The following is a 27934-nucleotide window of genomic DNA, read 5'->3' on the forward strand; positions in this document are numbered from 1 at the left end:
AGTGCAATTATTTTGACATGGACAATGGATGCAGTAAATGGTGTTTCTTTTAACGAGACAGCCGAGATCTACAAACCACACGCTGATCCGTTCACTGGTCCAATAACACATCTTGCACCTTGGAATTTCGCAGTTTTGGCTACGTTGATGTTTGTTGTAACATCTCTGTCTCTCTTTGAAAATTTTACTGTTATGTTGGCCACTTACAAGTTCAAACAGCTGAGACAGCCCTTAAATTATATCATTGTTAATTTATCTGTCGCTGATTTCCTCGTGTCACTCACCGGTGGAACAATAAGTTTTCTAACAAATGCCAAAGGGTATTTTTTTCTTGGAAATTGGGCTTGCATATTGGAAGGTTTTGCTGTCACCTATTTCGGTAAGTTCAGCATGGATCATGGTAATGTTTTTGAATAAGTAACCTGGGATGCTGGTGTAACCGCACAGTTGCTGCAGGTGTCAGTGTTGGAGCTGTTTATATTCTGAAATGTAGCAAAATAATAGCGTTTGAAAGTCAGACTGATTGATTGTTTGATTCATTTGGTTTCTTGGACAGTTTCTTAAAGACCGATAATACATTGCAGAAAGGAATCCATCCATCTTTTGTAGTGCATTTTGCAGTTTTGTGGTGCATAAAAAATTGACATAACTGATGGCAAAATTACACAGACAAATAGATATGATCGTCATTTAAAAAAATTATAATAACTGATCTAATTTAGGAAACAAATGGTTTTTTTTGCACACAAGGGTGTCGACATTTCTACTAATTAAAAATGAAATGCTGAAATGGCCTTAATAAGTTCAGGAATAAAATGTGCTTAACAAGTCACAAGTTGCAGGGACTCACTGTGTGCAATAATGACTACCTCACTTCTGTACCCCACACATACAGTTATCTGTAAGGTCCCTCAGTCAAGCACTGAATTTCAAACACAGATTAAACCACAAAAAACATGGAAGTTTTCCAATTCCTTGCGAAGAAGAGCACCTACTGTTAGATGGTTAAATTAAAAAGCATACATTGATTATCCCTTTGAGCATGGTGAGGTTATTAATTACATTTTGGATGGTGTATCAACACACCTTGTCACTACAAAGATACAGGCTTCCTTCCTAACTGGGTTGCGGTAGATTTCACCATGAGGTCAATGGTTCCAGGTATAACCTTTTCACCAAAGGGTACTTTGAGTGTTCTACCTGGAACCTGACAGGGACAACCACATATAATGTTATGGTTGTGAAATATGTTAGTTACAAAATCGAAGGACCATTAAAATAGAACTCAGGTGCTGATTTCCAGGCTGGTATTAGCCACTACAGCAATGTCCATCCAGAACAACGAGACAGTATTTCTAGTTAAGGGGTTTTTAATGGACAGAAAGGATCCACACAGACACACTCACGCCACCCTTGAAACTGACAGATTCTGGTTCTGTAAGGGAGGTAATATAAATATAGGCATATTTTCCTTCTGCAGGGCTAGTTTCTACTAAACAGGCTAGTGGACCTGTACATCAACAACAGCAATACAGGAAAGTCTACAGAATACAAACACTAGAGCATGAGCGATTTACATATACAAAGGAAATAGCTTATCACCTCAAATGACAAATACTAACAAACGGCTAAAGCTACTAGGCATGCTAGCATACACTACTAATGCATTCTTTGTGTAAATGCTAGCGGCAGAGCGAGCTAGCCAGCAAACTCAACATATATGGAAAAATACAACAGACAATAATTAGCAACAAAACCAACGGGACATAAAATATCTCAAAACACTTATGTTTTAGACGCGCGCACAGTAAAATGTCAGACACCAAGGATATTGTACACAAGAGGAAAAATGTAGTTCGTCAGGATGGAAAGCAATGTTATCTGATTTCTGCGCTGACAGGGCAGGGGTCCTAAACGAATGAACCTGAAGTCTCAGGCTGCTGATTGGCTAATATAAGAACGTCTGGCGTGACCTTGGCCAATAAGGACACTAAATGTAGTTTATAGTCAGAAGAGTAGGAGACTGAACCACCGTTTCCACTGGGATTTAAAATTAGGGGCAAATTTTAGCTAGTCCAAGCCTGTCAACCTCGTCCAGTCTAGGTTGACTTCAAAGTGCCATTGAAAACGGGGCTTCAGCTGCCTGACTAAACAAACCAGAAGGGAGTGCTAGACAATTGCAGTTTTTACAATGGTTCTAGGTAAGCCATTTTAGGTAGAGTGGAGTGTAGAATAGTAGTGTTTAGCATATTTTATGAAACGGGTTGTTTCGATCATAGATGCTGATTGGACGAGCAGTATTCCAAACCGTGCTGTATTCACCAACAGGCACACCTATGCCTGCTAACAGGTCCATCTGAATTATTTGTCACCCTCCATAAGAATATAATCATATTCAGGTTGCTGTCCGAATCACCTCTTGCATTTATCTGAATTTACACACTTATTTCCCCTTGCTTCTAGCCTTGCATTTAGTTTGGTAAAGCGGGGTTAATATAAGCGTGACTGAGTTAGCTGAAGTTGTCTAGCTAGCTAGCGACAACTATAGTTTGCCTGCATAGCAACCATTTTTGTTAACGGACGACCAGTCATTTTACTAGCAACTATGCAAACATGATTTACGTCTGGTGCGTGTCTGTGGAAACATGACCAAAATAACTAACACAGATTTTTTTGTCTGGATTATATATTCTGGTGGAAGAATGAAATTGTATGAATTTACTTATCAAGATAATGTTTTTAATGAAGATATGTAATTCATTGTTATTTTAATGAATATCGTCACAGCCAAATGGGTAGACATGTTTCTTCTGGGCCCTACAGACTGTCTTTGCCTCCTCTTAGGGATTGTGGCTCTGTGGTCCCTGGCAGTCCTGTCCTTCGAGCGTTTCTTTGTGATCTGCCGGCCTCTGGGGAATGTTCGTCTTAGGGGGAAGCATGCGGCAATGGGCCTGCTGTTTGTCTGGACCTTCTCCTTCATCTGGACGATCCCTCCTGTGTTCGGTTGGTGCAGCTACACGGTCAGCAAGATCGGCACCACCTGCGAGCCAAACTGGTGAGAGGCAGCAACTTCGACTTCCTGTTTGTATTATAAACGCACGCAGGCACAAACGGGTCATTTTTGAATTGCAGTGGCATTTTGTATCAACTAATATGGCAGTTTAATGACTTTAATTTTTTTTTTACTATAATGATAACATTGTAATTTACCAACAGTAGCGGTAGGAACCCCAATGCCACATTTTAGGTAATTTTGGATTTTCTTAAATGGAATTCATCAACCCATACAAAAAATAATTGACAAACGTATTATCATTTTGCTCACTTTGTAATTTCCCTTCATTTAAATCAAGTAACACCAATACCATTTAAAAAAAATGTATACAGAGAAAATTATCAATGGAATCCTCAAATTCATGACATACTAAAAGGGTGTGATTAGCAAATTATTTTCTTTAATACAGACCCCTCGCCGATAAGAGTTTGTCACTGGAGGAAATGCTCAAGGTCTATGTATTTCTTTGTAAGAAGTGAAGGGATACACATTGTTGTTTTGTATGGTGTTAATTCTATACAAGAGCAAGGTAATGTTTGATTAGAAATCATTTACTTCAGCATCACTCTGTAGCATTCATACAGCACCGTTCATTGCATAGGAAGTAATGCCAAACTTGGCTCTAGCACCAGTGTCAGCGCACTCTCAAATGTTTTTTTTTTGCCATCATTGAAAGCTTGCCACACACACACTATACGATACATTTATTAAACATAAGAATGAGTGTGAGTTTGTCACAACCCGGCTTCTGGGAAGTGACAAAGAGCTTTTATAGGACCAGTGCACAAATAATAATAAATAATTTTGCTCTTTATTTAACCATGGGTAAAAATAAAGAAAAACCCTTATTTGTTCATCGAGTGGCAGGGTAGCCTAGTGGTTAGAGCGTTGGGCTAGTAACCGGAAGGTTGCGAGTTCAAACCCCCGAGCTGACAAGGTACAAATCTGTCGTTCCGACCCTGAACAGGCAGTTAACCCACTGTTCCCATGCTGTCATTGAAAATAAGAATTTGTTCTTAACTGACTTGCCTGCTGAAATAAAGGTTAAATAAATAAATAAATAAATCGAAAATTGTGAATAACTCACCACAGGTTAATTAGAAATGTGTGCTTGAAAGGATGCACATAACTCTGCAATGTTTGGTTGTATTGGAGAGAGTTTCAGTCTTAAATCATTTTCCACACACAGTCTGTATTTAGTTTTCATGCTAGTGAGGGCTAAGAATCCACTCTCACATAGGTACGTGGTTGCAAAGGGAATCAGTGTCTTAACAGTGCGATTTGCCAAGGCAGGATGCTCTGAGCGCACCCCCAATCCAGAAATCTGGCAGTGGCTTCTGATTAAATTCCATTTTCACAGAACCGCTTGTTGCAATTTCGATGAGGCTCCCTTGTTCAGATATCGGTAAGTGGACTGGACGCAGGGCATGAAAGGGATAACGAATCCAGTTGTTTGTGTCATCTGTTTTGGGAAAGTACCTGCGTAATTGCACACCCAACTCACTCAGGTGCTTAACTATATCACATTTGACATTGTCCGTAAGCTTGAGTTAATTTGCGCACACAAAAAAAATCATACAATGATGGAAAGACCTGTGTGTTGTCCTCGTTAATGTAGGAAGAAACTTCATAATAGATTGATTATAGTTGCAGAGAGTCCCTGTAATCCTAGATTCAGATCATTCAGGTGAGAAAAAAACATCACCCAGGCCAGTCGTGTGAGAAACTAGTCATCATGCAAGCGGTCAGACAAGTGAAAATGATGGTCAGTAAAGAAAACTCTAAGCTCATCTCTCAATTTAAAAAAAGTGTGTCAATACTTTGCCTCTTGATAACCAGCGCACTCCTGTATGTTGTAAAAGCATTACATGGCCGCTGCCCATATCATTGCATGGTGCAGTTGCTTTAACAAAGTTAACCATTTTCACCGTAGTGTCCAAAACGTCTTTCAAGCTCTCAGGCGTTCCCTTGGCAGCAAGAGCCTCTCGGTGGATGCTGCAGTGTACTCGAATGGCATTGTGAGCAACTGCTTGCACGCGCGTTACCACTTCACTATGTCTCCCTGTCATGGCTTTTGCGCCACCAGTACAGATACCAACATGAGCTGCAGCTACGTTTGGCTGCATAGTGAAATTCCAGCGAGAGAGTAACGGTTAATGTGAATGGATGTTCATTATTTGACTAGGCTACCTGTATTTGACATTGTGTTGTTATTTCGCTGAACACTAGATGGTTTAATTTTATTTTTGGCAGTGAAATGAGGCCAACCAGGAGAGAATGAAACCTCTCCCGAATGCATAGCCCCGTTGGAAAATATAAATGGACTGTTTGAAAATGTGAAGATTATATTATATATATATATATATATATATATATTTTTTTTTTAAAATGTGAATCACATTTTTATTTGGCGTACCCCCGACGGCATTGCGCGTGCACCCCAGTTTGGGAATACCTGCTCTATACAATATATTACATACTTATTACATATATTAGTACTTTAAACAATGCCTTCAGGTAAAGTTTTGCAGTATGAAGGAGTTGCAATACTGTGTAAAATAAAATATGAATGATGTGTAACTATTTGTCATTTTAAAGTGTTTTTCATGGTTGCAAAGCCAAGGGATGCAAATGCCACCACAATTCAAGAATGACTGTAATCCTCGCAAGGTGAGCTATTAAAAGGTATTGAAAACAGGGGTGTCAATAATTTTGATCCCTACCTTTTTGAAAAGTATGTTATTTTATACTAATACCATGGCACTGAAAAAACTATTTAATTCTCAAATGTTTTGGAGCATACAATAATGCTCAATATTTAAAATTATTTATTTAATATATTCATTTTCTCTCATATTTTTCAAGGTGTTGGACCCCACTGAATAGCAGTTTGCAAATTAAAAGATTGTCTCTCTGAAATGAAACCATCAAGTGATATGCACTGCTCAAAAAAATAAAGGGAACACTTAAACAACACAATGTAACTCCAAGTCAATCACACTTCTGTGAAATCAAACTGTCCAGTTAGGAAGCAACACTGATTGACAATAAATTTCACATGCTGTTGTGAAAATGGAATAGACAACAGGTGAAAATTTTAGGCATTTAGCAAGACACCCCCAATAAAGGAGTGGTTCTGCAGGTGGGGACCACAGACCACTTCTCAGTTCCTATGCTTCCTGGGTGATGTTTTGGTCACTTTTGAATGCTGGCGGTGCTTTCACTCTAGTGGTAGCATGAGACGGAGTCTACAACCCACACAAGTGGCTCAGGTAGTGCAGCTCATCCAGGATGGCACATCAATGTGAGATGTGGCAAGAAGTTTTGCTGTGTCTGTCAGCGTAGTGTCCAGAGCATGGAGGCGCTACCAGGAGACAGGCCAGTACATCAGGAGACGTGGAGGAGGCCGTAGGAGGGCAACAACCCAGCAGCAGGACCGCTACCTCCGCCTTTGTGCAAGGAGGAGCACTGCCAGAGCCCTGCAAAATGACCTCCAGCAGGCCACAAATGTGCATGTGTCTGCTCAAACGGTCAGAAACAGACTCCATGAGGGTGGTATGAAGGTCCGACGTCCACAGGTGGGGGTTGTGCTTTACAGCCTTTGCCAGAAAACACCTGGATTGGCAAATTCGCCACTGGTGCCCTGTGCTCTTCACAAATGAAAGCAGGTTCACACTGAGCACATGTGATAGACGTGACAGTCTGGAGACGCCATGGACGCTGCCTGCAACATCCTCCAGCATGACCGGTTTGGCGGTGGGTTTACCTTTATTTTATTTAACTAGGCAAGTCAGTTCAGAACAAATTCTTATTTTCAATGACGGCCTAGGAAAAGTGGGTTAACTGCCTGTTCAGGGACAGAACGACAGATTTGTACCTTGTCAGCTGGGGGATTTGAACTTGCAACCTTTCGGTTACTAGTCCAACACTCTAACCACTAGGCTACCCTGCTGCCCCGGTCAGTCATGGTGTGGGGTGGCATTTCTTTGGGGGGCCAGACAGCCCTCCATGTGCTCGCCAGAGGTAGCTTGACTGCCATTCAGTACCGAGATGAGATCCTCAGACCCCTTGTGAGACCATATGCTGGTGTGGTTGGCCCTGGGTTCCTCCTACTGCAAGACAATGCAAGACCTCATGTGGCTGGTGTGTGTCAGCAGTTCCTTCAAGAGGAAGGCATTGATGCTATGGACTGGCCCGCCCGTTCCCCAGACCTGAATCCAATTGAGCACATCTGGGACATCATGTCTCGCTCCATCCACCAACGCCACGTTGCACCACAGACTGTCTAGGAGTTGGCGGATGCTTTAGTCCGGGTCTGGGAGGAGATCCCTCAGGAGACCATCTGCCACCTCATCAGGAGCATGCCCAGGTGTTGTAGGGAGGTCATACAGGCACGTGGAGGCCACACACACTACTGAGCCTCATTTTGACTTGTTTTAAGGACATTACATCAAAGTTGGATCAGCCTATAGTGTGGTTTTCCTCTTTGATTTTGTGTGACTCCAAATCCAGACCTCCAGGGGTTGATAAATTTGATTTCCATTGATAATTTGTGTGATTTTGTTGTCAGCACATTCAACTATGTAAAGGAAAAAGTATTTAATAAGAATATTTCATTCATTCAGATCTAGGATGTGTTATTTTAGTGTTCCCTTTATTTTTTTTGAGCAGTGTATTTTAAACAAACACGTCTGTCATCGACAACCCCATGCCCTGATTAGACAGTGAAAAAACAGACCAACCTCTTTCATAATTTCTTTAAATAATAAAAGCTAATTTACCAACATTACCGAAAGTGGATATATAGAATTTTGGAATTAAACTCTTCATATAACTACTAGCTTAAGGTTAAAGACTAAGCCTTGTGTATGTAACTTAGTTGATGGCACCTTGCGAAATGATCTCACCTTTACAATGGAAAAACACTTTCAAGTCAAGGAGCCAAGCTAATTTGGCCCTACGGGGTATCCTCCTAGAGATCATGGTAATGATGTTAAGCATTGCTAATCAAAGGGAGGCAGGTAGGGGGGCTGATGAGCACTGCCTCTGGTCCATTGAGAGAGCCAAAGCTAAGGCAGTGAAATACAGTCAACAATGCAATTATTAGCCACATTCAAGGATATACATAATATATCCTTGTCCTAACTTGTCCCTCTGCGAATACACAGCTTGTGTTCTGTTAGAAAACATTTGGGTCATGTTGACTTCCCAGCAGGGACTGAGGAAACACAGATCTAGGGGTCCACTCATTTATTTATTCAACCCAAGTAGCATTAGAATTCACATGATTCAGAATATTAAAAAGAGTTAAACCTTTCAATTCTAGGCATTGTGAAAGTTATGAATTCTATGAAAAATTATGCTGATTAGAGTGTACAGTATGTTATGTTGACCCGTGATAGAATTGCTTTCAGTGTTCCACCTTACAACGCAGTATTGCATTGACTTCCATTCAAATCCCCTCAAATCCTTAAAACCTATGAGCTGTGACAGGCCGATAAGGCGTGTGTTAGGCTGGGAATCTAAACTAGTAGGGCGCCTGGAGGACTGTGGGTGGGGACACTTTAGTTAGGTGCACCTCCCTAAACTCTGATTTAGACTTTGTCTCTGGTTCTGTGTGAATGAATCCCCAGCTTGTCACCTTTGGTATCGGTAACAGGTATTTATAATGGAAATGACACAATTAGTCTTCCATCAACTGGCCCCTGGAACCCCAATTTTCTCCCATAGATTTGCTTCAGCTGTAGAATTCCCACTTTAATTGAATCTCAAATGAGTTACAAAGCAGAATTTACATTTAAGTCATTTAGCAGACGCTCTTATCCAGAGCGACTTACAATAAGCCTGAACGGTCCAATACGACCCTCCGCCTCTGTCAACATTATGTCACACTCCTTTACGGTGTCCGTAAAGACTGAATCTAAGGTTGAAACAATAATAAAGAGACACCCCGCCTATGTTTTGGTAAAAGGCTGAGGCATTGGCCTGAATAAATGTAGCCACTCTCAGATTAATACACAGAGCTATGGATGCAAGGACTGACCATTCATGATATCAAAATTATTGTTTTAACCATGTTTTGAGGCTAAACAGGGTTTGTTTACATTTACAATGTTTACAATATTGGAGAAAAACAAGCTTATATGTTGGGTTCTCGTGGGGTGTGACAGTTGAACTAAGCTCATGAGGCATTTATAAGTTAATAATGGGTATACACTGAGTGTACAAAACTCTTTCCATGACAGACTGACCAGGTGAAAGCTATGATCCCTTATTGATGCCAGGAAGGTGTCCTTAATGTTTTGTACACGGATGCAACAACTACAGATTGCACCTTCTTAATGTAGCATTTATCTTGAAAAAAAAGATTTAGTTTGTTTTTGACATTCCTGGGGTGTTTTTACAAACCATTTTATAAATTTCTTGTCTGGCTCAAAAAATGCTATATACTGGACATTGCTATATAAAAACAGCTTGAAAATCAACTTGAGCTTAATAAGAGTGAACTATCACTTTAAATACAGACTCAGCCATAAGACCAGGCCATGTAGCAAATGCTAGAAATGTCATTCAAATGTTTATGTTCTACTTTCCTCAGGTACTCCAACAACATTTCAAATCACACCTACATAATCACCTTCTTTGTGACCTGCTTCATAATGCCCCTGGGGGTGATCATCTACTGCTATGGGAAGCTCCTACAGAAGCTGAGAAAGGTCAGTTCCCATTTATAAAATACTGGAACTATTGGGAGTGGATGCAACTGAACCAAAGTAGTAATTGGCCAATCCTTGGCTTGTAATGTCTAGTCTTTACGTCCTGGTGTATTCAAGCCTTTCAGTTAAGTTCTTATAAGTCTTTAAATAAACTCACGGCAGACTTTCTAGCTCAATAACCAAAGGTGTTTGTTTACACGTAACCCTCAGGTGTCCCATGGCAGGCTGGGTAACGCCAAGAAACCGGAACGTCAGGTGACACGCATGGTGGTGGTGATGATTGTGGCTTTCATGGTGGGCTGGATGCCCTACGCAGCCTTCTCCATCATTGTCACAGCCTGTCCCACCATCTACCTGGACCCCAGACTGGCTGCTGCACCCGCTTTCTTCTCCAAGACGGCCGCAGTCTACAACCCTGTCATCTACGTCTTCATGAACAAACAGGTATCTCACTCTTTTCCTCCTGAACACATTACTACTGATGATATTCTCTGGTTTGTTCATTTCACTGGAAAATAAAAAGATGATGGATAGGCTATATTTCTGCTATTGTTGTCCAATGGTTTAGACAGCCATTCCCAGGTGTACTGGGAATAAGGCCAGGATACAATCAGATCAGCAGTAACACGGGTTAGCCGACAAACACATCGTTTGTCATTGCTTTTGTTTGGCTAGTGTCGGAGGTGTAACTGTGTTAGAGCTGTCAAATCCACAAGCGGTTCCTGGCGTTACCTATCGTGGACATGCCATTGGATGCACTTAATTGAAGCCACGTTACAATGGAGCCATGTTACAAGTTTGAATACTGGAATGTGTGATGGCATCATGAAATCACATTTTATTTGTCACATCTGCCGAATACAACAGGTGTAGCCTTTAATGTCAAATGCTTGCTTATGAGCCCTTCCCAATGATGCAGATTTTTTTTTTTAAAGGGGTACTGGATATTTGAGGTAGAAATGTACATAAAAGCAGGGTAAAGTGATTAGGCATTAGGACATATAATAATAATAAGAGTAAAATAAAGAACAGAGTAGCAGCAGCATATGATGAGTGTGAAAGTGTGTGTGTGTAGCATTGGTACGCATATAAGTACAGTGGGGCAAAAAAGTATTTAGTCAGCCACCAATTGTGCAAGTTCTCCCACTTAAAAAGATGAGAGAGGCCTGTAATTTCCATCATAGGTACACTTCAACTATGACAGACAAAATGAGAAGAAAAAGAAATCTAGAAAATCACATTGTAGAATTTTTATTGAATTTATTTGCTAATTATGGTGGAAAATAAGTATTTGGTCATCTACAAACAAGCAAGATTTCTGGCTCTCACAGACCTGTAACTTCTTCTTTAAGAGGCTCCTCTGTCCTCCACTCGTTACCTGTATTAATGGCACCTGTTTGAACTTGTTATCAGTATAAAATACACCTGTCCACAACCTCAAACAGTCACACTCCAAACTCCACCAAGGCCAAGACCAAAGAGCTGTCAAAGGACACCAGACACAAAATTGTAGACTTGCACCAGGCTGGGAAGACTGAATCTGCAATAGGTAAGCAGCTTGGTTTGAAGAAATCAACTGTGGGAGCAATTATTAGGAAATGGAAGACATACAAGACCACTGATAATCTCCCTCGATCTGGGGCTCCACGCAAGATCTCACCCCGTGGGGTCAAAATGATCACAAGAATGGTGAGCAAAAATCCCAGAACCACACGGGGGGACCTAGTGAATAACCTGCAGAGAGCTGGGACCAAAGTAACAAAGCCTACCATCAGTAACACACTACGCCGCCAGGGACTCAAATCCTGCAGTGCCAGACGTGTCCCCCTGCTTAAGCCAGTACATGTCCAGGCCCGTCTGAAGTTTGCTAGAGAGCATTTGGATGATCCAGAAGAAGATTGGGAGAATGTCATATGGTCAGATGAAACCAAAATATACCTTTTGGTAAAAACTCAACTTGTCGTGTTTGGAGGACAAAGAATGCTGAGTTGCATCCAAAGAACACCATACCTACTGTGAAGCATGGGGGTGGAAACATCATGTTTTGGGTCTGTTTTTCTGTAAAGGGACCAGGACGACTGATCCGTGTAAAGGAAAGAATGAATGGGGCCATGTATCATGAGATTTTGAGTGAAAACCTCCTTCCATCAGCAAGGGCATTGAAAATGAAATGTGGCTGGGTCTTTCAGCATGACAATGATCCCAAACACAACACCCGGGCAACAAAGGAATGGCTTCGTAAGAAGCATTTCAAGGTCCTGGAGTGGCCTAGCCAGTCTCCAGATCTCAACCCCAAAGAAAATCTTTGGAGGGAGGTGAAAGTCCGTGTTTCCCAGCGACAGCCCCAAAACATCACTGCTCGAGAGTGAGGAATGGGCCAAAATACCAGCAAGTGTGTGAAAACCTCGTGAAGACTTACAGAAAACGTTTGACCTCTGTCATTGCCAACAAAGGGTATATAAAAATATTGAGAAACTTTTGTTATTGACCAAATACTTATTTTCCACCATAATTTGCAAATAAAATCCTACAATGTGATTTTCTGGAATTTGTCCTGCAAACACGACAAGTTGAGTTTTACCAAAAGTTATATTTTGGTTTCATCTGACCATATGACATTCTCCCAATCTTCTTCTGGATCATCCAAATGTTCTCTAGCAAACTTCAGACGGGCCTGGACATGTTCTGGCTTAAGCAGGGGACACGTCTGGCACTGCAGGATTTGAGTCCCTGGCGGCGTAGTGTATTACTGATGGTAGGCTTTGTTACTTTGGTCCCAGCTCTCTGCAGGTCATTCACTAGGTCCCCCCGTGTGGTTCTGGGATTTTTGCTCACCGTTCTTGTCATCATTTTGAACCCACGGGGTGAGATCTTGCGTGGAGCCCCAGATCGAGGGAGATTATCAGTGGTCTTGTATGTCTTCCATTTCCTAATAATTGCTCCCACTTGCTCCCACAGTTGATTTCTTATTGACCAAATACTTATTTTCCACCATAATTTGCAAATAAATTTGTTAAAAATCCTACAATGTGATTTTCTGGATTTTTTTCTCAGTTTGTCTGTCATAGTTGAAGTGTTCCTATGATGAAAATTACAGGCCTCATCTTTTTAAGTGGGAGAACTTGCACAATTGGTGGCTGACTAAATACTTTTTTTGCCCCACTGTATGTATGTAGTAGTTTTGAGGCTACATGTGAATGTGTCTGGGTTTGTGTGAGAGTGTATGTGTGTGTGTGTGTGTGTGTGTGTGTGTGTGTGTGTGTGTGTGTGTGTGTGTGTGAGTGTGAGTGAATGTATATATAGTGTAAATATAGTCTTGTAAGGGTGCACAGAGTCATTGCAAGATAGTGTCAATGCAGATAGCTAATTAAATGGTTACCCAGACTATTTAGCAGTCTTATGGCTTGAGGGAGAAGCTGTTCTGGAGCCTTTTGGTTCGAGAACCGATGCTTTGGTACCATTTGCCGGACGGTAGCAGAGTGTCTATGGCTTCGGTGGCTGAAGTCTTTGGTAATTTTTCAGGCCTTCTTCCTCTGACACCGCCTGATATAGAGGACCTCGATGGCTGGGAGCTCAGCCTCATTGATGTACTTGCCGTCCACACCAACCTCTGTAGCATTTTGTGGTCAATGGCGGTGCATTTCCCATACCAAGTGGTGATGCAGTCAGTCAAGATGCGCTAGATGGTGCAGCGGTATAACTTTTTGAGGATCCAAGGGCCCATGCCCAAATCCTTTCAGCCTCCTGAGTGGGATGGGGCACTTTTATTCCCTCTTCACAACTGTGCGGGTGTGTGGACCATGTTAAGTCCTTAGGGATGTGGACACCAAGGAACTTTTAGCTCTCGAACCGCTCCACTACAGCCCCGTCGATTTGGATGGGGTGTGCTTTCCCCCTTTTTCCCTGTAGTCCACGATCAGTCCTTGGTCCTTGACACCACACTGCTTGGTCTCTGACCTCCTCCCTGTAGGCTGTCTCATCACTGTCTGTGATCAGGCCTACTACCGTTGTGTCTTCAGCACACTTGATGATGGTTTTGGAGTTGTATGTGGCCACGCAGTCGTGGGTGAACAGGGAGTACAGGAGGGGACTAAGCACACAACTATGAGGGGCCCCGTGTTGAGCGTCAGCTGCGGAGTTGTTGTTGCCTACCCTCACCACCTGGGGCCAGCCCGTCAGGAAGACCAGGATCCAGTTGCAGAGGGAGGTGTTCAGTCCCAGGGACCTGAGCTTGTTGAGGAGCTTGGAGGGGAATATGCCTGTCCTTATACACTGCTCAAAAAAATAAAGGGAACACTAAAATAACACATCCTAGATCTGAATGAATGAAATATTCTTATTAAATACTTTCTTTATATAGTTGAATGTGCTGACAACAAAATCACACAAAAATGATCAATGGAAATCAAATGCATCACCCCCTGGAGGTCTGGATTTGGAGTCACACTCAAAATTAAAGTGGAAAACCACACTACAGGCTGATCCAACTTTGATGTAATGTCCTTAAAACAAGTCAAAATGAGGCTCAGTAGTGTGTGTGGCCTCCATGTGCCTGTATGACCTCCCTACAACGCCTGGGCATGCTCCTGATGAGGTGGCGGATAGTCTCCTGAGGGATCTCCTCCCAGACCTGGACTAAAGCATCCGCCAACTCCTGGACAGTCTGTGGTGCATGGAGCGAGACATGATGTCCCAGATGTGCTCAATTGGATTCAGGTCTGGGGAACGGGCAGGCCAGTCCATAGCATCAATGCCTTCCTCTTGCAGGAACTGCTGACACACTCCAGCCACATGAGGTCTAGCATTTTCTTGCATTAGGAGGAACCCAGGGCCAACCGCACCAGCATATGGTCTCACAGGGGGTCTGAGGATCTCATCTCAGTACCTAATGGCAGTCAGGCTACCTCTGGCGAGCACATGGAGGGCTATGTGGTCCCCCAAAGAAATGCCACCCCACACCATGACTGACCCACCGCCAAACCGGTCATGCTGGAGGATGTTGCAGGCAGCAGAATGTTCTCCACAGCGTCTCCAGAATCTGTCACATGTGCTCAGTGTGAACCTGCTTTCATCTGCGAAGAGCACAGGGGGCCAGAGGTGAATTTGCCAATCTTGGTGTTCTCTGGCAAATGCCAAACGTCCTGCACGGTGTTGGGCTGTAAAGCACAACCCCCACCTGTGGACGTCGGGCCCTCATACCACCCTCATGGAGTCTGTTTCTGACCGTTTGAGCAGACACATGCACATTTGTGGCCTGCTGGAGGTCATTTTGCAGGGCTCTGGCAGTGCTCCTCCTGCTCCTCCTTGCACAAAGGCGGAGGCAGCGGTCCTGCTGCTGGGTTGTTGCCCTCCTACGGCCTCCTCCACGTCTCCTGATGTACTGGCCTGTCTCCTGGTAGCGCCCCCATGCTCTGGACACTACACTGACAGACACAGCAAACCTTCTTGCCACAGCTCGCATTGATGTGCCATCCTAGATGAGCTGCACTACCTGAGCCACTTGTGTGGGTTGTAGACTCCGTCTCATGCTACCACTAGAGTGAAAGCACCGCCAGCATTCAAAAGTGACCAAAACATCAGCCAGGAAGCATAGGAACTGAGAAGTGGTCTGTGGTCACCACCTGCAGAACCACTCCTTTTATTGGGGGTGTCTTGCTAATTGCTAATTGCCTATAATTTCCACCTGTTGTCTATTCCAGTGTTGCTTCCTAAGTGGACAGTTTGATTTCACGGAAGTGTGATTGACTTGGAGTTACATTGCTTTGTTTAAGTGTTCCCTTTATTTTTTTGAGCAGTGTATATTGTATGGTATATGAATAAATGGCTGCTTTAAAAATGCATTTGCTCCTTGATACGCAGGCAAGTACCAGTTTGTTTTGCAATTATAAAAAGGTATCCTGCGCATTGATTGTGGGTAATGCTCTCTACAATTTAATGAATTATTATCACAGCGGTTCTTGATTTCTCTGGCTCATCTGCTCATTGAGAGATATATAAATGTAATTTTACACCGGGGATCATTGTCAAAGCTTGTCAAGTCAGTAAAACAGATGCGAGTGAAGAAAACTGTGATTATATGTGTAGCTTAGAAGTGTTCAATCAAATACTTTACTCATCCATTCTAATTGACTCCAGACAAAATCTCAGGGCTTTAATCAATCAAAAGCACTTACAGTTTGAGCGATATGTTTAAAACAACGTTAACATGCTGTTTATTTTGGTTTCTCACTGTAAGCATTGGTTTGTCAACCATTAACATTATTATTTTCTTTTAGCAAAATAATCATGTTTGAGTTATTCTGCAAATTTGAATATGGTCCTCAGTTAAAGATAGGACTGGCAAAAACCTCTTGATAGCTGTTAACTCACTGAATGAGAGTGAGAACATGAAATGTAAGATTTTTGCCAAACTAGAGGATGTAATCAAGGTCAATTTACCCAGCTACAGTCAGTCACAGAAGACCAGAGCCTACTTTTGAAGTTTGAAAATTATATAGAAAAATATACTAGAGATGAATAATCACCTTAAAAGTCAGCGAGCCAGCCTTGAAGAAACAATGAAAGCAGAGGTAAACATGCAACAGATACAAGTATTATTACAGTTTGACGCTAAACTGTGTAATGAGGAAAATAACAAATTCACTTTTGGTGCATGCTAAAGTAAAAAAGAATTCAGGCATTCAAGTTGCTAAGAATGGGAAACCAGATGCTTTCAGTGAAAATATAATTTCAAATAACACTCACAGATAAAAAATAAATAAAAAATAAAATACCAATTCCAAGGTCTATGCACTTTCTCACTTGGCTTTTGCAAACAAGGCTATCAGTCAAACTAACCCTCGTATGCATTTCTGTAGGCATATTGATTAAATTAGGTTTCTCCTTGAAAGCACCAACCTGTGTATGAAGGCAGTTACAAATCCACCATTAATACATTTACACTGGTCATATTCAGCGGGTGTGGCGCGTTCGTAAATTCGTCCATTATTATGCGCTCTGGGGGAAGGGGGAATTTACAAATGCAAGAGATATGCTAAGCGGATAACAGTCGTTCAAGTTCAGCATAGCTAACTAGCTAGCTAGCAAAGCGATTAGATATTTCTTTACACCTGCATCTAGCTGTAACCACTGAAAAAACGATATGAGGGGAAAAAGTCAGTCACTCACCCATTCTTCTAATCACATGACATCTTCCCAGCAGCTAGCAAGCTAACATTAGGCAGGTTTTTAGGTTGCTAAATAAAGAGATACATAAAAAGATGCGCTAGCCTATTAGCCACGTTATGACTGACTTGTGGTCATTGCCCTTGCTAGTTTGATTGTATTGACATTCGCAGCCTTCGTCCGTTTTTGTCCAAAATATTGAGTCATCGAAACTGAAACAGTGCATCCCGAATGAGTGGAGACAGCAAACAATGTACGAGGCCAGCTGTGATTGACAACCTCATAGCAAAAAATTTTGGACTACCAAGAAATGTATTGGTGAACTATATTGATCATGCATTGATCTGCATCCATCTATTCTGCCAACAATGCCTTGCTGTACGCCATGGAATTTTGAGTCAAGTGTAACCTATTTTTAAAATCTCTTTTATGAAGTTGGTTTTGTAGCATAAAATGGGAATTTGATATTTATGATTGTCTGTTTGTTTCATATCTGCAAAGCAGTTAAAACACTGTCAGTTCCACTTTTTAAAAATTATGCACCAATTTATAAAGTTGGTTGAAGTGTCAAAATTCTGCATTTTAACATGTCCCTCCATGCACCCTCTGTGACTTCCCTGAAGATTTTAACCCACTAACCCACAAAATACTCCATTATTTCACCATTATTGTAAAGCACTAGTTATTTTGTTGTTTTGACAGTTATTTCTGAACATTATTATTTATTGCATGTGATTAGTATTTCATTTTCTCTTACAAATGAAATACTAGCGTAATCAAATAATAGCGTAAATGCAGGTGAGCTGGTTCATTTTTTGGGGTGTTTTGTGGTGTAAAACTGAATGGGACAGGTCAACTCTTATCCATAGATAGACAGGATAGAAATGTCAACAATAAAAAAAACAAAGAAGATGAATCTTGCATTAAATTGCCCCCCATGGCTGATTTAAAGACACACTCCTGTACTTTGGTGATTAATATTTTTTTAACTCTCTCTTTAGGCTGGATGTGTCAATGTGTAGTTCATACATACATAATCTATGAGCGGAATTACCTTAATTAGCCACAAAATCCCTAGTTTGAAAGCGACTGTTGCTGTGAGGTTCCATTTTCCCTATTTACTCCCCAGGTAGCAATTCGAGTTTCAGCCAATGAGCTTCAGCCCCTCAACATTTGAATGACAGCTAGGAAGACGCACTATGGGGGGAATTCCGACCCGAGTTCAGTGCACCTAAATGGAATGGAATTCACTTTTTATGCTACTTTCATAATTTTTATGTTCGGGATGGTGATGTAAGAAAACAAGGTGTGGTGGAGGTGTGTCTACAGATACACCGTATTCTGACCTTGACTTAATTCTCTCATAATTACACCACCTTTACGTGTGAGGAAACCATGAATAATGTTGATCGAACTTTCCGGTTCCAAGTGGAAAAATAATCTACTTTCTCTTTTCTAATAGAAATAACAGCATTCGCCATGCACTGTAATGTATAAGTTGATAAGATCTATTGATAAGAGGGAGGTATATGAGTAGAGCTGTGTCAGTCACAAAATTTTGTCAGCCGGTGATTGTCAAACAAATAACTGTCGGTCTCACTGTAATTAACCGTTAATTAACATACACATTTAGCATCTCCTGGCTTCCACGCATAGACTACAAGCCACTGATGCAGACCTTAACCTTCACAATAAATCCATGATTTATTTTAGATAATAAGACCGATGCTGGCGCTAAGACCGCACTCAATGAGCTGTATTCCGCCCTAAGCAAACAGGAAAATGCTCATCCAGAGGCGACGCTCTTAATGTCCGGGGACTTTCAAGCAGAGAAACTTAAATCTGTTTTACCAAATTTCTATCAACATGTTAAATGTGCAACCGGAGGGAAAAAAAACTCTAGACCACCTTTACTACACACACAGACGCGTGCTCCCTCACCCTCCATTTGGCAAATCTGACCATAATTCTATCCTCCGGATTCCTGCTTACAAGCAGAAATGTAAACAGGAAGCACCAGCAGATCCTAAGCTACTGGACTGTTTTGCTAGCACAGACTGAAATATGTTCCGGGATTCTTCCGATTTCATTGAAGAGTACACCACATCGGTCATTGGCTTCATCAATAAGAGCATCGATGACGTCGTCCCTACAGTTACCGTACGTATAGAAGCCATGGATTACAGGCAACATCCGCACTGAGCTAAACGCTAGAGCTTCCACTTTCAACGAGCCGGACTCTAACCCGGAAACTTATAAGAAAACCCGCTATGCCCTCCGAGGAACCATAAAACAATCAAAGCATCAGTACAGGACTAAGATCAAATCGTACTACACCGGCTCCAACGCTCGTCGGATGTGGCAGGGCTTGCAAAAAATTACAGACCTCAATGACTACCTAAATGACTACCGACCCGTAGCACTCACGTCTGTAGCCATGAAGTGCTTTGAAAGGCTGGTCATGGCTCATATCAACACCATTATACCCAGAAACCCTAGACCCACTCCAATTTACATACCGCCCTAACAGATCCACAGATGATGCAATCTCTATTACACTCCACACTGCCATTTCACACCTGGACAAAAGGAACACCTATGTGAGAATGCTATTCATTGATTACAGCTCAGCGTTCAACACCATCGTGCCCTCAAAGCTAATCAATAAGCTAAGGACCCTGGGACTAAACACCTCCCTCTGCAACTGGATCCTGGACCTCCTGACGGGTAAGAAGGGTAAGTAACAACATCCACCACTCTGATCCTCAACACAGGGGCCCCTTAGGGGTACTCCATGCTTACTCATGACTGCACGACCAGGCACGACTCCAACACCATCACTAAGTTTGGCCGATGACACAACAGTGGTAGGCCTGATCACCGACAACGACGAGACAGCCTATAGGGAGGAGGTCAGAGACCTGGCCGTGTGGTGCCAGTACAACAAACTTTCTCTCAACGTGATCAAGACAACGTAGATGATTGTGGACTACAGGAAAAGGAGGACTGAGCACGCCCCCATTCTCATCGACGGGGCTGTAGTGGAGCAGGTTGAGAGCTTCAAGTTCCTTGGTGTCCACATCACCAACAAACTAACATGGATCCTCAGATCCTCAAAAGGTTCCACAGCTGCACCATCGAGAGCATCCTGACTGGTTGCATCACTGCCTGGTATGGCAACTGCTCGGTCTCCGACTGCAAGGCACTACAGAGGTGTGTGCGTACAGCCCAGTACATCACTGGGGCCAAGCTTCCTGCCATCCAGGACCTCTATTACCAGGCGTTGTCAGGGGAAGGCCCTTAAAATTGCCAGAGATTCCAGCCACTCTAGTCATAGACTATTCTCTCTGCTACCGCACGGCAAGCGGTACCGGAGCGCATAGTCTAGGTCCAACAGGTTTCTAAACAGCTTTTATCCCCAATCCATTTAAAAAATATACAAAATATTTCACCTTTTATTTAACCAGGTAGGCAAGTTGAGGATATGTTCTCATTTACAATTGCGACCTGGCCAAGTTAAAGCAAAGCAGTTTGACACATATAACAACACAGAGTTATACATGGAGTAAAACAAACATACAGACAATAATACAGTAGAAAAATACGTCTATATACAATGTGAGCAAATGAGTTGAGATAAGGGAGGTAAAGGCAAAAAAAAGGCCATGGTGGCGAAGTAAATACAATATAGCAAGTAAAACACTGGAATGGTAGATTTGCAGTGGAAGAATGTGCAAAGTAGAGATAGAAATAATGGGGTGCAAAGGAGCAAAATAAATAAATACAGTATGGAGAGAGGTAGTTGTTTGGGCTAAATTATAGATGGGATATGTACAGGTGCAGTAATCTGTGAGCTGCTCTGACAGCTGGTTCTTAAAGCTAGTGAGGGAGATAAGTGTTTCCAGTTTCAGAAAATTTGGAGTTCGTTCCAGTCATTGGCAGCAGAGAACTGGAAGGAGAGGCGGCCAAAGGAAGAATTGGTTTTGGGGGTGAAAAGAGAGCTATACCTGCTGGAGCGCGTGCTACAGATGGGTGCTGCTATGGTGACCAGCAAGCTGAGATAAGGGGGGACTTTACCTAGCAGGGTCTCGTAGATGACCTGGAGCCATTGGGTTTGGCGACGAGTATGAAGTGAGGGCCAGCCAATGAGAGCGTACAGGTCACAGAGGTGGGTAGGATATGGGGCTTTGGTGACAAAACGGATGGCACTGTGATAGACTGCATCCAATTTATTGGAGGCTATTTTGTAAATGACATCGCCAAAGTCGAGGATCGGTAGTATGGTCAGTTTTACAAGGGTATGTTTGGCAGCATGAGTGAAGGATGCTTTGTTGCAAAATAGGAAGCCAATTCTAGATTTAACTTTGGATTAGAGATGTTTGATGTGAGTCTGAAAGGAGAGTTTACAGTCTAACCAGACACCTAGGTATTTGTAGTTGTCCACAGAACCGTCCAGAGTAGTGATGTTGGACGGACGGGCAGGTGCAGGCAGTGATCGGTTGAAGAGCATGCATTTAGTTTTACTTGTATTTAAGAGCAATTGGAGGCCACGGAATGAGAGTTGTATGGCATTGAAGCTTGTTTGGAGGGTTGTTAACACAGTGTCCAAAGAAGGGCCAGAAGTATACAGAATGGTGTCGTCTGCGTAGAGGTGGATCAGAGACTCACTAGCAGCAAGAGCGACATCATTTATGTATACAGAGAAGAGAGTTGGTCCGAGAATTGAACCTTGTGGCACCCCCATAGAGCCTGCCCAAGGCCCAGACAACAGACCCTCCAATTTGACACACTGAACTCTATCAGAGAAGTAGTTGGTGAACCAGGTGGTGAACCATAAGACTCCTGAACATCTAATCAAATGGCTACCCAGACTATTTTCTAATGCCCACCCCCTCTCTTTTACGCCGCTGCTACTCTGTTATTTTCTATGCATAGTCACTTTAATAAATCTACCTACATTTACATATTACCACAATAATCTCGACACCGGTGCCCCGCACATTGACTCTGTACTTGTACCCCCTGTATATAGTCTCGCTATTGATATTTTACTGCTGCTCTTTAATTACTTGTTCCTTTTTTTCTTATTCTTATTCATAAGAACAACTGCATTGTTGGTTAGGGGCTTGTAAATAAGCATTTCACTGTAAAGTCCACACTTATTGTATTTGGCGCCTGTGACTACTACAATTTGATGTGATTTGAATTACCAGTTGGTGGGCCACTTAAGTAGATTTTTTCCAGATGATGTAAATTCCTGCTTCCCATTTGGTTACTAAACACACCACTAACCACCACTGTAGAGCTGTATAATTGGATGCACAAGACCGAGACCTACACTTTAACATATAGTTGAGCGTTGTACAATGTATATAGTTTGTGTTTAAATCAATAAAAACGCAAATAATAAATAATACAAAAATAAGGGTACGGTTAGGGTACAGTATTGTTCCCTGGGTACAAAAAGATTAAGGGCTTTATTAAATCAGATCTGCTTTAGTCGACATCCGCATAGTGGTTGTTTTGGCGGTGTCAGAGGTGAAACTGCATTTGAGCTGTCAAATCCACAAGTGCTGCTGGCATTATGTTGTCCCAGTTAAAGTGGTCTATGGTAGAGGTACATTTTTGTCACTTACTAAGAACATTATGGCTTTGTCATTTTTGTGTTTCCCTATAAGGGCAAATTGTAACTTTTCTAAAAGCATGATTATGTACCTTCTGGACAATATGTAAGAAAGGTACTGAGGTATGAACTGGGGTTTAATTATGTTCCTATAACTAAATGTACAAAGGATTACCTTACAGGGTACCACCTCAATGACAAACGGTTGTACCTCCTTTAAGAACAAATCTAAGTCTGTAGTGTAGTGTACTTCCCGACCTTTTAGCAAAGATGCAAATGTATCTACATGTATTTGGAATAGATTTTATGTGACGTTAAATATATTGAATATATACAGTACCAGTCAAACGTCTGGACACCTACATTCTCATTCAAGGATTCTACGCTGTAGAATAATAGTGAAGACATCAAAACTATGAAATAACACATATGGAATCATGTATTAACATTTTTTTCTCCAAAAAAGTGTTAAACAAATCAGAATATATTTTAGCCTTGAGATTCTTCAAAGTAGCCACCCTTTGCCTTGATGACAGCTTTGCACACTCTTGGCATTCTCTCAACCAGCTTCATGAGGTAGTCACCTGGAATTCATTTGAATTAACAGGTGCGCCTTTCCTTAATGTGTTTGAGCCAATCACTTGTGTTGTGACAAGGTATTTTTTACATTTAATTGAACTTTTATTTAACTAGACAAGTCAGTTCCAAACAATTGTTTTTCCAATGACGGCCTACCCCGGCCAAACCCGGACGACACTGGGCCAATTGTGCGCCGCCCATGGGACTCCCAATCATGGTCGGGTGTGATACAGCCTGGATTCGATCGGGGACTGTAATGATGCCTATTGCACTAAGATGTAGTGCTTTAGACCGCTGTACCACTCAGGAGCCCAAGGTAGGGGTGGTATACAGAAGAAAGCTGTATTTGGTAAAAGACCAAGTCGATATTATGAACAGCTCAAATAAGCAAAGAGAAATGACAGTCCATCAGTACTTTAAGACATGAAGGTAGTCAATCTGGAACATTTCAAGAACTTTAAAAGTTTCTTCAAGTGCAGTCGTAAAAGCCATCAAGCGCTATGATGAAACTGGCTCTCATGAGGACCGCCACAGGAAAGGAAGACCCAGAGTTTCCTCTGCTGCAGAGGATAAGTTCATTAGAGTTAACTGCACCTCAGATTGCAGCCCAAATAAATGCTGCACAGAGTTCAAGTAACAGACACATCTCAACATCAACTGTTCAGAGACTGCATGAATCAGGCCTTCGTGGTTGAATTGATGCAAAGAAACTACTACTAAAGGACACCAATAAGAAGAAGAGACTTGCTTGGACCATGATACACGAGTAATGGACATTAGAATGGTGGAAATCTGTCCTTGGGTCTGATGAGTTCAAATTTGAGATTTTTGGTTCCAACCGCTGTGTCTTTGTGAGACGCAGAGTAGGTGAACGGATGATCTCCACATGTGTGGTTCCCAGGTGTGATGGTGTGCAGGTGCTTTGCTGGTGACACGGTCGGTGATTTGTATATAATTCAAGGCACACTTAACCAGTATGGCTACCACAGCATTCTGCAGCGATATGCCATCCCATCTGGTTTGCGCTTAGTGGGACTATCGTTTTAAGATGGTTTGTGATGAGTTGGACTGCAGAGTGAAGGAAAAGCAGCCAACAAGTGCTCAGCATATGTGGGAACTCCTTTAAGACTGTTGGAAAACCATTCCAGGTGAAGCTGGTTCAGAGAATGCTAAGAGTGTGCAAAGCTGTCAAGGTAAAGTGTGGCTGCTTTGAAGAAACTCAAAAATCAAATATATTTTGATTTGTTTTAACACTTTTTTTGGTCTTTTCTTTAATTTTGAATACATGATTCCATATGTGTTATTTCATAGTTAATGTCTTTACTATTATTCCACAAAATAGTAAATCAAGAAATAAAGAAAACCCTTGAATGAGTAGGTTTGTCCAAACCTTTCACTAACTGGTACTCTGTATGTATATATTTTTGATGGGAACAAATAATCATTCAGTTTTTTTTTTTTTTTTTTTTTTGGACAAAATTGGCTATTAAGCTTGTGTTGTTTTATCTAGGACCGCATTGACAGGCTATTGATTTTTGTCCTTCAGTCGTGGGATGGTGGTCAGTACTTAAACCTTTATGCCTTTTAAACAAATAGCAAAAATCTAATCAAATTAAATTACATTTTATTAGTCAAATGCGCCGAGTACAACAGGTGTATTCACCGTACAGTGAAATGCTTACTTACAAGCCCTTAACCAACAATGCTTTAAGACGTTTTATGACAAAAATAAAAACACGTGTTAAGTAAAAAATTGAAAATAAAAGTTACAAATAATTAAACAGCAGTATAATAACAAGCAAGGCTATATACAGGGGGTACCGGTATAGAGGCAATGTGCGGGGGAACCGTTTAGTCGAGGTAATATGTACATGTAGGTACAGTTATAGTGACTATGCATAGATTATAAACAGAGAGTAACAGCAGCGTAAAAGAGGGGTCTGGGTAGACCTTTGATTAGCTGTTCAGGGGTCTTATGGCTTGGAGGTAGAAGCTGTTAAACCTTTTGGACCTGGACTTGGCGCTCCGGTACCGCTTGCCATGCGGTAGCAGAGAGAACAGTCTATGACTAGGGTGGCTGGAGTCTTTGACCATTTTTAGGGCCTTCCTCTGACACCGTCTGGTATAGAGGTCCTTGATGGCAGGAAGCTTGGCCCCAGTAATATACTGGGTCGTACGCACTACTCATTATAGTGCCTTGCGGTCGGAGGGTGAGCAGTTGCCATACCAGGCAGTGATGCAACCAGTCCGGATGCTCTAGATGGTGCAACAGTCTCCTGAGTGGAGCTATGGCAGTGTTGCAGTTACGTGCTGGGCATCTCTTGATAAGTATGATAAATATCTCCTACCTGCACAGCCAAGTAACAATGTCTGCCGCATATCTGCTTCTTTTTAAAAGGAGCTAAAGTATCCTGACAGTTCAGATATCCACATTGCCTGGCAGTGTGATATCACCTGGGTCCTGTTCAGAAGGCACCAAACAGAAGACTACACATTAAGAAACAAAGAATGTGCTTTTTGAACTTGTCCAAACTAACGTTTATTTCATTGCCAATGCCTTCACTGCCTGTCTTGTATTTTCTTTTTCGGGTTGGCTGTTCTAATGCCCTTTGACCTTTTTCCAGTTCAGGAAGTGCCTGATTCAGCTCTTTACCGGCAAGCCTGCGCCAGAGAACATGAATGCAACGTCGGAGCGACTGGGAATGACGGGGGAGAGCTGCACGGGGGGCGAGATGTCAGCCATAGCAGCACGCATCCCGGTCTGCGGCAACACCCAGCCTAAGAATGAGGAGGCATCCCCCAGCAAGTGCAGCTCCTTCGTCCAGCTGCCAATCCCAGAGAACAAAGTCTGCCCCATGTAGACCAACAGAAGACTATCCCACCCCTGAACTCTCCTCCAGTCCTCACTGCCTTTTCATCCTCCCCTTCCATTGCTATGCAGATGCGTCTTCTCTTACCCACCAACTTCTTGTGGTATGTGTTAGTTTAAAGATGCCAGGTGTAACCACAAGGGTTCCCTGGTTGACTTGTTATGTATTAGTAGACATGGAGGGAAACCGTAGCACAAAAGAGGGACATAATGCTTTCATGTATGGCAAGCAGCCAGATCACCCTGACTGCATCTATCTGCTGAAAGTCATCTGAGGCTAAGCAGGGTCAGGCCTGGTTGATCTCTGGGGTAGGAGACCAGATGCTGTTGGAAATTGTGTTAGAGTGCCAGTAGGGGGCATTCTTCCCTCCTCAATACCTTAGTCCATCCTTTCTGTGGACACTGCTCCACAAAGGATTCCCTTATCCCTCATACCACCAATATATTTTACAGACATGGATTACCAACTGGGGTAATTTTGACCCCAAGAAGAAACTATTGGAAAAAGCAACAATCATAGCAAAATATCATATTAATTATTATCAAAACATCATTAGATATGTAAATAAAATAAATACTTGTTTTCGCAAAATTACAGGTAATTTGCATATTCTAGAAAACAAGAATATACATTTCACTTAAATAATGTTCAGCTCTTTTCCAAAATACAATCCACAAGTACTATTAAGCCAATTTACCATAATTTGATTGTGTTATCATTTCGTTTTTAGAATGTTGATGTAAATATACATTTAGTCTTATTTGGTAAAAATGACTGGAATTTTAAAGGGGCAGTACACCAACATTTGAAATATACTTACTTTTAAAAAGTGATTAATCCATTAAACCTGTGAGACAATGACCAACAATATGGCTTCGTTTTCTTTATTTACTTACCCCAAAGCCAGCATGAGCATCGTTGCTAGTGAAACAATGGCAGTGGTAGGGCCTATGGCTGTAGGCTTCAGAAAGCATGCCCAAATCTTCAGTCACTTCAAACCAAATGTTATAGCAACCCAAATACCATAACAAGTTGCACATCTAGAATATTGGAGGATTTTCTAGGAATTCATGTATTTATATAACACTTCCCGTAGAATTACTATTTTTCGAAGAATACACAGCAATACAACACTATGTACATTTAGAGGGTAGCTGGTTTCTGTATTACAGTTCTACCAAGTATTCATACTGACATACTTTTAATGAGCTGTTTTGACTGCAACTAAGCATATACAGTGGGGCAAAAAAGTATTTAGTCAGCTATCAATTGTGCAGGTTCTCCCACTTAAAAAGATGAGAGGCCTGTAATTTTCATCATAGGTACACTTCAACTATGACAGACAAAATGAGAAGAAAAAAAATCCAGAAAATCACATTGTAGTATTTTTTTATGAATTTATTTGCAAATTATGGTGGAAAATAAGTATTTGGTCAATAACAAAAGTTTATCTCAATACTTTGTTATATACCCTTTGTTGGCAATGACAGAGGTCAAACGTTTTCTGTAAGTCTTCACAAGGTTTTCACACACTGTTGCTGGTATTTTGGCACATTCCTTCATGCAGAACTCCTCTAGAGCAGTGATGTTTTGGGGCTGTTGCTGGGCAACACGGACTTTCAACTCCCCCCAAAGATTTTCTATGGGGTTGAGATCTGGAGACTGGCTAGGCCACTCCAGGACCTTGAAATGCTTCTTACGAAGCCACTCCTTTGTTGCCCGGGCAGTGTGTTTGGGATCATTGTCATGCTGAAAGACCCAGCCACGTTTCATCTTCAATGCCCTTGCTGATGGAAGGAGGTTTTCACTCAAAATATCACGATACATGGCCCCATTCATTCTTTCCTTTACACGGATCAGTCGTCCTGGTCCCTTTGCAGAAAAACAGCCCCAAAGCATGATTTTTCCACCCCCATGCTTCACAGTA

General features: G+C 41.9%; 1 protein-coding gene across 1 annotated transcript; it reads left to right on the forward strand.

The window, feature by feature from the left end:
• The first annotated feature begins 15 nt into the window (after positions 1-15).
• Positions 16-26027, forward strand: LOC135512443 (vertebrate ancient opsin-like). The gene is made up of 5 exons (XM_064934472.1): positions 16-379; positions 2845-3055; positions 9654-9771; positions 9982-10215; positions 25762-26027. The coding sequence occupies exons 1-5, from the start codon at positions 25-27 to the stop codon at positions 25996-25998; spliced, it is 1155 nt and encodes a 384-aa protein (XP_064790544.1). The 5' UTR covers positions 16-24; the 3' UTR covers positions 25999-26027.
• The last annotated feature ends 1907 nt before the right edge of the window (positions 26028-27934 follow it).

This window comes from Oncorhynchus masou, chromosome 24 (assembly GCF_036934945.1).
Source record: "Oncorhynchus masou masou isolate Uvic2021 chromosome 24, UVic_Omas_1.1, whole genome shotgun sequence".
NCBI classification, from domain to species: domain Eukaryota; kingdom Metazoa; phylum Chordata; class Actinopteri; order Salmoniformes; family Salmonidae; genus Oncorhynchus; species Oncorhynchus masou.